Source organism: Montipora capricornis, chromosome 8 (genome assembly GCF_036669925.1).
Source record: "Montipora capricornis isolate CH-2021 chromosome 8, ASM3666992v2, whole genome shotgun sequence".
Lineage (NCBI taxonomy): Eukaryota > Metazoa > Cnidaria > Anthozoa > Scleractinia > Acroporidae > Montipora > Montipora capricornis.
In genome coordinates, this window is record NC_090890.1 from 32,550,217 (window position 1) to 32,560,216 (window position 10,000).

The following is a 10,000-nucleotide window of genomic DNA, read 5'->3' on the forward strand; positions in this document are numbered from 1 at the left end:
ACATAAAATTGTATTGTATTTACAGATGTTTCAACGCAAAATTATATCTATCCTTTTCAAAATCTCAGCCTCCGCTATATTCTTAAATATTCTTAAAATTTCGTAAATTACAGCCTTGATATTCTTATAAAATATATTCTTATAACAAAAAAAGATTGTACTTTTGGGTGCCCCTGCCAATAGAAAGCTGCAAATTCAAAAGCAACTCCGAGAAATCAAGGCAGGTAGATTCAGTTAATTATGACTACTGTATAAACTGTTGACGTATAGAAAGAGCTGTAGCCGACACATTCAAGACCTTGGATGACCTTAGCTAATAACTCGAGTTCGGTGAACGAACAACAATGGCTTAACGACAAAAGTATTCCGTGAACCGGAAGTCATGCACTGCGTGTCCAGCCATGCGTGAGGCTTGATTGAAAAGCTTGATTGAGATTGGGTAGAGTTACAAAAGCGAGGGCTCTAGGAACAAATTCACGCGATAAAGCACCCGTGTCTATTGTTTCCCTGCTCATTCCCTTTTCCACCTTGCGTGTGCGCTCCATCTGTCTGTTGATGATCAAAATACTCAAAGAAAGTAGGAGCAAATGAATTACGTCTTTGCGTTTGTTGGCCTGTTTGCCGCTTTGACTCAAGCCAGCGCGTGGTACTTGTCGTGGCTGCCGTGGCAGAACCCAACAGTTGACCGAAGCGATAGTAAGTGAAATTTTTGGCCCTGTGCAACTTCTCGTAGAGATATATTGTTATAGTTCGTGACCTGTCATTTAGACAGCCTTTCATACAACCAGAGCATATAAACTATTGGCTATTACGAGCTACAATTCTATGATGAGGAGTGACCAGAATCTTTCAAAAGTCTGTACAATGACTTTCATGTTTAAGAAATCCGTAACTACGATTTAAATTTGATCAGTGAAGTGATGCAGAGTTTTTTGAAATTTTAACGAGCATTTATTGTTACCATGGAGATCACTTTTTGCATGTTCAGTTCGTAAATGACAACATTGAGTTGGTCAATATTATCAAGGAAAAAACATGCATCTCAAGGTTATCAAATTAGTCGAGTTTGCTGACTCACGGTTTCGTATAACTTTATTTCCGTAATTTGAAACTGTAATAAAACCAGTTTATTCTTTATCAGGGTGGTCAAGGGAGCTGTTTCGTTAGATTTTGATGACCGTTACTTTTTACGGTTGACTGCAACAAATAATTGCCCCTCTATATTCAAGCCTGCATTCATTTCAACTGTTATATTGGAGTCAGGAGCGTGTTTGAATTCTATTTCATCCCCTCTTTCCCTTTCCCGCATTTCAAATGTCCAAAAAACAAATGTCAAATGTTCAAAAAACGATGTACACTTCGACTCCGCTGCTTAGATCGCTTGAAACGTAAAATCTGGTTCCCTCTTTGGCACCAAGAGCCCCTCGGGCAAGAGCCTAAGCGAGCGGTGACATGAACACTAATTACTTGTAGCAAATGAGTTAAATAGGTTACCTTGTAGTTTCGGATGAGAAAATGGTTTGCGGGAAGTTCTGATGAGAAGGTAACGTTCAGCTAGCAGCTAGCAATTTCTGAAAAGAAGTTATCATTGCCTAAAATTTTCGGGCACTTCAATTTTCAGCCAAGATGTGCGAACAGATCAAATTCTTCTTGGTGATAAAAAACATCTCTTTAGACAGTCTTTATATATTAAAAGAGCCTAGAAATGTCCCTCAAAGGCTTTCCGCTTAATTTTCAATCTCGTTGGGTACCCTTGTTGGCAGGATAACTAGAGAGCATGTGACTTACACACAACAGGCTACTTCCTTTAATTTGTACGATAAACAGAAGCAGGCCTGAGAAGAAGCAACGTGTGAATATGCATTAATTAAGTGCCAAAAGTTGACAATGAAAACAATATGGAGGTCAAACAAATCATACGGCGCATTAACTAAAAACCAGCCGCATCTCTTTTCTATGAATTTACTTTTCTATTTTCAATTTTCTCTGAAGTTGTGCGTTTCGCACATGATTTTCTGATGATTTTGAATTAAATGGATTAAAAGTTTATTATATGATAGTGGCATTTTTTGCTCTCTAGATGCATCTCTATAAATGCGTGTACAATACGGCACGTGTATGTTCCAAAACCGTTTGAGACAACGATAGGTTCTTTGGGCTACAATAGAAGTCATTGATCATGAAGTATGCTAGTCATTTTATTCTGGACTTTTTTATGCCATTTTTTTCCAAGGTTTGTACACGAGTTGCAGAAACTTTAAAAATTAAGTCCCGACACTGTTATTTGATGGCCAAAATTTCGCAGCATTGGTTATTATATCATGTTGAACGACATATTAAAACTGAAGCAAACAAATGAAATGTAAGCCAATATTGTTTGTAGGTTTTTTAAACGCACTTCCTAGCTGCTTTTTCCCAGGCCTTGCGGATCAAACCGTCTCTGTGACGTCAATGAGACGAACGGCTGAGACCACGTGATTCGAAACGGATAACCCGCAATGAAAAACCTAGGGCTTAGGAAGTAAATGCGGTATTCAGGGGTATTCACGCTACCTTTTTAAGCCTCCCGTCCAACATCAGCCTCCCGACACATGTTTACCAAAAAATGTTAAAAAGCTTGGTGGTGCTCAATGATAAACAAGGTGCACAGCAATAGACCATGGAAATCTGTGATGATGCGATAACAATTACGTTGCACCTTTGTTTTGCTAATATAGCCATTTCACACAACGTTGTGGCAAAACTGAGTCAAGTTCGCCTCCAAATAAATCCTCCGGGTTACGAGGCCGTATTCTTACACAAACAATTCCTTTGTATTACTTAAAAAGGGCCTCTGGCGCTTCCCTGGGCACGTGAGAGAAACATTTTTTTTTGTCTTAAAACTTTTTATTTCACACTTCGTGCAAATCATTACAAGATTACAGTCAAAACTACATTCGATTCACAAGTCTCAGGAAAACAAAATGAATACTTGTATCACAATTCTCTGTGTCCAAATCCTGGTTCTAAGTTCTATTATGAAAAGTCCAAGTTTCAATTCCAAAGTTCCAAGTTCTCAATCATTCAAAATCCAAATCCCTCAGGGTATTCCAAAAATCAATAGCCAATAGTCCAGTCCGGGTTCAAAAGGTAGCGAAGCAAACTCTCCCGTGAAAAGTGAAAAATGTCTGACTTGCCAAACATCAAAAACGCCAAAACAAAATCTGATCCTAATCCCGAGAGAAAACACACAGCCGTAGCTGTTCTGTGTTAATCTCATACGGCCGCCTAAAAAAAGGATATCGATGTGTAATGGTGCCTGACCGTAGCCCTGACCAAGAGACTAATCTTAGCCAAAAGGCTGGGAAAGATACTACATGAAAAAAGGAGTTTTATGTAATTTATTTTCTTAGCAATTTTTCAGGATTGATAAAAGAGAGCTGTTATGATGTACTTGAGGAGCTGAGAGAAAAGTCTCCTCTCTGAATAGTATTATGTGCCAAAATTGTACACATTCATGTATCCTATCGAAAACACTCTTGTTTTTCGGCTTTTGTCGGTGACTAAAAACTTAAATTTAAACGAACAGCTGTAATGAACAAGCTAGAACGCGTAATTTTACCAAAAACGAGACGTTTCGTTTCGTTTCGTTTCGTTTTAAACGGAACATGACGTTTTTCAGCCAAGATGTTTTCAATGTTTTGGGGATCGTGATCTGATCCTCCTCCCACCACATCTGGTCTATCAAGTAAAAAACTGTTTAGGCGAGTTAGCATTATGTTATCAGTTGATATGTATAATGCTTTTTTCCGAAATCAAAATTGTTGATATATGTTTTTCTTTTCCTCTTTTAGCGCCTGAATGGTCTAAGCTGTCAGGTACGTTTCAACCTGCTGTATTAATAAATCAGCTTTGCATATATAACATTCTCGGTTCAGTAGCTTGATTGCTCAGGACGTGAGCGCTTTGAGAGCAGGGAAATCGGGATAAAAAAGAGTGTTTGCAAGACGAGATCAGCAAGACCACTAGGTCTACCAGTTGTATTTATTTCTTGAATGAGACTCTAGAGCAATGAGTCACTAGCTAGCCCAGATTTATTCCCTGCATATCACCGACTAAAAGGAATATTCTCTCCAAGGGTTACTGGTGGAGGATGTCAATGAAGCAAAGTCTGTTTAGGGTGGTTTTTCCAGTTAACATTGAAGTTTCATTTAACTGCTGTCAGTATTCTTGTGTACGTTTCATTGGGAGTAGACCAAAACTTCGATTTGCACTCTCGCATTTCGGATCTAAAGGCTCCAATACTATGATCTGAAGTCTCGCTTACTCCCGGCTTACACCCTTAAAGTTTTAACTGAAATTCAATATCTTCTCCTTCAGTTACATACCTTAAGTTCAGTGGTCTCCCGATCAATGTGAACGATGCCATCGCTAATGGATGGACAAAGGACAAGTCATGTGATGGTAAGAATGGCTTCCATTCTTAAAATTACCCAACGAAACAAGCACACTACACTGACCACACCACAGATAACCCACTGTGGCACCACACACCACTATCCACGATAAACCACTGCACAGGGAACTACATCACACCAAACTAGTTACGCCATGCTAACACCTAAACACAGCACGCCACATCATCACGTCACGTACACCACACATCTCCACGCACGATACATTGAGTTCAAATTTGACTCTTGCTTTGGGCGAGCCGGATGATGGAATCTCAGTTTTCCTTGCCGTTCTTAACCTAAATTTGTATTTTGCAGCTCGTAGTTACTTTAAGGGGAATCGTTATGTGCTGAAGGGTGATACTGCAGTGATGCTGTTGTTCGACTCAAATGGCAAAATTGCTGGAATTCAAAATGGGGTAAGATAAAAAAGTTCAGCTTGTCTATAAGTCCGCATTATCGATGACTAAAAACTTCCATACTGGGTGTATGTTCAAGTTACGGCATTTTCACATATCCGGCCGTTTTTATGTGGCTGTTAAAGGAAACCTCCACTAAAATAACAAAATAACTTCAAACCACAGAACATATTATGTTAGCAATTAAAATTGTTCAAACTTTTCCAATGAAAGTATTTGTATCCGAAAAAAACGAATGTTTTGGCTTTCAAATCTACCGGGCGCCGCCATCTTGAATAATTATGACGTGTCGTTTTTTCCCTATTGTTCTGACACAAAGAGCGATTGTTCTGAAACAATAGGGCAACCACGACACGCCACAATTATTCAAGATGGCGGCGCCCGGGAAATTTGAAAGCCAAAACACGCGTTTTTTAAATTTATTTTTCTCGAATACAAACGCTTTCATTGGAAAAAGTTTGAGCATATTTCAATTGTAAACAACATTATGTTCTGTGTTTTATAGTTATTTTGTTGTTATAGTGGAGGTTTCCTTTTAAATTATACTTCTGGTGAGGGTTGTTCAATATAGCGACATGAGAGATTCACATTAGACGAAAGATTATAGTAATCATCGCACTTAGCTGGGCAATTTAAGCAATTGTATCTTACAGACACCTGAAAAAGTCAGGAGTCTTCAACGGGATTCGAACTCATGACCTCTGCGATGCCTGTGCAATGCTCTACCAACTGAGCTATGAAGCCACTCAGTTGGGATCAGGTCTATTTATTGCGCTCATTTGTTCCCGTGAGAAGTCTGATGAACGAAAGAAAGGTATATTCGAAGTGCGGGTTATAGACATAAAATAGAAGAGATCCTCGATCGGTCAGGTGACGTCACGTGATAACTTCGTCGTAGAATAGTCGACGACTCTTCAGAAATGATGAAGGTAACGACGATACAAGGCATTGACTTTTCCCCTTTGCACTCAAACTGCATTGCATGAAAATTGACTCTTGCCAAAGCACCATTGTGTTGGGAATTTCGATTTCCGTATACTTCGCGTCGTGTTTGGGTTCAGTTTGTGGTTTCCGCTCTAATTCTGGGCCCGGTTGTTCAAAAGCCGAAAAACGCTAATCCCAGGTTAAAAATTAACCAAGAAGTTTATTTCTCTACTCCCAAATGCTTTTCAACGCTGATATTCGGCAAAACTTTACATGAGAATAAGTTAATCTTGAAAAACAGAAATAAGGAAAAGAAACTTTCACCAAAAAGTTGAAAACATAAAACAAAAGTTTACACTAATCCTGGATTAAGTTAATCAGCTTTCGAACAATCGGGCCCTGATGTGCAGCGAGAAGTTTAATCTCCTTTTGATTTACAGTGCAACAGTGCACTATTGCACAAGGGTATTATCAAATAACTTTATCACTTATTATTCATATCTAAAAATTCGAAAAATGATAACCTTTTAAACTAAGGCCGCAATCAAATCTCACAGCATCACCTGCTAATATAATCGTTGAAATTGTTGATGAAGATAATTTTCAATCGAAAGCTGTCCTTAATTTGATGATCCTTACAGATTCCAAAATCAGCTGTAGGCAACCTGAAGTTGCCTTGGATATCGGAAAGGGATTTGAACGTGATCACAGCCTACTTCACCGATCCGGAAAACATCTGTTCCGGATCCAGGCCTCCATCGAACTACTTAGGAGACCAGCTCTTATTGCAGACTGGAAACGAGTCCTCCAATACAATGGCTATTCCTTTCAAGCAAGAAGATTTGGCAGGCACGAAATGGGTGGAAGGTGGATGCTTTCCTGCAATGGGTGAGAAAACAGCAGTTCAAAATCTATATCTTCGTATTGTGTTGTTTTTTGTTTGCTTTTTGAGCTGCAAGTTTTATCTTTCGGCCGTTGAAAAATGTCTGTTGTTCGTTTCTTGCAACAAAGAACCTTCCTGTAAATCGAAAAAAAGAAAAATTCAAATTTGTCATTCGATTCATGTTTTGTTAGTTGACATCGTTTTTGTAAAACACCGGCATTTTCTCTTTGAGTCGAGAGTGTACTGATTTCATTAAAGTGGAGTGTCTTCAGAATTTCTTCTAGTTGTAAAACGTCCTAACATCCAATGGCATGGTACAGTCGATGTTTATTTTCCATTAGTACTAGGCACTTTCATTTCAGTAAATGTCAGCTAGAGGTTTTGTAGCATCACTGCCGGCCATGTTTCCTTTCGAGTTAATATCCACCGCCCGAGGAAACAAATATAACTCCGCATATGTGCGTTTGCACCATAATATATCGCTGCAAGGCCGCCAGCTTGATTAATTAAAAGGACGGTTAATTTATCTATGAATGAAATAAATCTCTCCTCCAATAGGTCGCCATTACTGGTACAATATTTCAGCAGACATGGACTGCAGTGACTTTTATCCGATGTTTCTCCTGTACAGTAAGAAAAAGCGTTTGACCGGCTTCGGATGGGTTACTGTGGGTTACGCTGAGAGCCCACGATACGAGCATCCACCACCAAAGAGGCTTGGACATAGGCTTGGCGATGTAAGTCGCGCATGCTCCTAGCTGTGCATATCTCGAAAGACGCGCAATTCGCGAGCTCTTCTCGCATGACTGAGGGAGAGAAGAGCTATGGGGAACCTTGGTTTTCGAGAAGAACAATGAAAAGTGTCTCTGATCGGAGCATTCATGTTGACACGAGGAGTGAGCAGGCGCCGTAAGGTTCAAATAGCCAAGCACCCATTGTTACCAATATGCTAACCAGAAGCTCAGCGATGATTGGCTGTTGAAACAATGAGTTCTTTTGTTCCTTGGTTGGCAAATTTGAATATCAAAATAAATGTGACGTCAATGTTTGTAAACAAGAAATATCACTTTAGAACCCTACGGCTCATGTTCTCAGTCCTACATAGAATTTCTCAGAGCCTCGGGGTCATGTTCAGACTTATGATCCCTTGGCTCTGCAGCTGGTGACGAGAATGGAAACACGCGATGTTAAACTGAGGAATACCCTCGATTATTTTTTTAAATAAGTTGGAAACGGAATAAGAATGTAGACAGCGGGCGGTCTGCGCTATGTAGATATGGGTGTGTTTTGAGAGGCCAACGCCACGAGAGCTGATAGCCCCAATTTGTTGTCGGCTTCAGCCAAAAGTTGCATAATGTTTTCATTTTCACCATTGTGTTTGATCTGAGGAAAAAAGGAAGACTTCTCACTGTCTAATGTGAAGATTATAGGGTATCGACTTAGTACATCTCCCTATGAAAAGAAAGAAAACAGAGCGTGACAGCAAATTACTAATGATCTAGAATTCGAAAGTCAAAGCTATATCTGAAATGCAGGGATAGCGCAGTGGTGAGAGCACTCCCCTTCCACACCAATGTGTACCGATTTCAATTTCCGCGTCATTTGTGGATTGAGTTTGTTGATTCTCTACTCTGCTCCGAGAGGTTTTTTCTCCGGGTACTCCGGTTTTCTTCTCTCCTCAAAAACAACATTTGATTTGCGTTAATTTGTTGATTTCAGTGTTAGTGCTCCAGCGCTAGAAGACTAGACACTCATGACGAGTAATTAAAAGTTCCTTAGCAGGCCTTTTAAGTGTGTTGGGAAAGAAATGAATCACGCACATGGTGATAGATTTTTCTGCCTGCACTTTCACGACTTTCCCTTTTAAAAGAAATTATTAAATTGTACACTGATATCTTTTGTGACCTTTCATTCGCAGCTTGGTTTCTTCCAAGAAGAAACGATGCCCAAATGCATCCCCCATCTCGAAGTTTTGACCACTCAGCACGTCTACCTAGACAAGAGGCCATACTTGAACTTGTGTTTCATCTGAAAAGAGAAACGACGCGTTAGACAGAGGGGAAGATATTTTAACAGTGGAAATACTAAACTAAATGCAATAAAAAAATTCTGTGCATGTCTCATGATCCTTTCGACTTAAAAAAAGATTTGGCGTCATCATTTATGTTATGATGGTTATTACCGTGAAGTAAGTGTAACAAATAGTAAAGTGTAACAATAATAAAATAGTAAACGGTTTAATGTTTACTATCGAGTTATAGTTGCTTGCACGCTGGAGGTTTGCTAAGCACGAAAGAGGAGAGTAGGGATTTCACTCGCCTCCCACCAATGTGGTCCTGTGGTTCGATTCCGGGCTAAGCTAAGCGATTTTATTTTTTTATTTGCGTGACGTGCAAACCAAGAATCGTGCAATTGCTTCATGATCAATTGTAATTTTAAAACGGAATGTAATGTGACTTGTAAATATTCAATCAACAGCGCTACATTTGTTTATGTAACAGTCTATTTGACCTGGAATCTTTCCATTTTAAATCCCACTAGTCAGAATTTTCTTACCGCTAAAATGCCTACAATTTGCCACCCCACTCTACTAACTGTTTCGGGAACTCTGTTGAAAATGCAGCCCCAATGTAGCCAATCAGAAGCGCATGACCTTGAAGTGTGTAACCTGCAACTCTTTTTCTTGGAAAAAATACGAGATCTTAGGACACTAACTTTATGCCCAAATATGGACAAAAATCAGATCGAAGCTGCACGAGCGGAAAAATGCGCGAGAAACCTTACACCAAATAAGGAAATTTTTAAACCAAAAAATACCCAGCTCTGATCCAGAGTTAAACGCTTCAAGGTTACGAGCCTTTAAGCCAAACCAGTCGTGAAAATGCAAGTTCGTCCTGTGGCACATGCCCGTAAACCCATTAATAGGAAGTACCCTCTCCCTCCCTTCCCAGGTCCACTGTGCTTTCGCACGTACTTTTAGGAAAATGCAAAGCCAAGCGTGTATCAGCTAATATATGCTTGTCAATCTACTCCATTTATTTAACCGAATGTCAAAGAAACAGAAAATTAGGGAACTTGTTGCCGGATTTTCAAGTTTTGGCTGCTTCTCCCAAACTGAAGCTCATCTTACTGCGAAAAAAAAAAAAAAGCTCTGCGGAAACAGAAGAGGTTCAGTTATTCTCGAATTTAAACATGCTCTCTGACCTCGTGACGTAAAGTGCCAAATATTGTAGCGCTATAGTATTTTTTTTTTTCTATTCTAAATTAAGGTGCCTGGAACCAGTTTCATTACTTTTAAGAGACCTTCTTATTGGAAGGGTTGTCAATAGAGCGGTTTTCAA

General features: G+C 39.5%; 1 protein-coding gene across 1 annotated transcript; it reads left to right on the forward strand.

Moving 5' to 3' along the window:
- The first annotated feature begins 447 nt into the window (after positions 1-447).
- LOC138060015 (uncharacterized) lies at positions 448-8,778 on the forward strand. The gene is made up of 7 exons (XM_068905692.1): positions 448-696; positions 3,834-3,857; positions 4,360-4,443; positions 4,752-4,852; positions 6,418-6,664; positions 7,218-7,396; positions 8,578-8,778. The coding sequence occupies exons 1-7, from the start codon at positions 588-590 to the stop codon at positions 8,689-8,691; spliced, it is 858 nt and encodes a 285-aa protein (XP_068761793.1). The 5' UTR covers positions 448-587; the 3' UTR covers positions 8,692-8,778.
- The last annotated feature ends 1,222 nt before the right edge of the window (positions 8,779-10,000 follow it).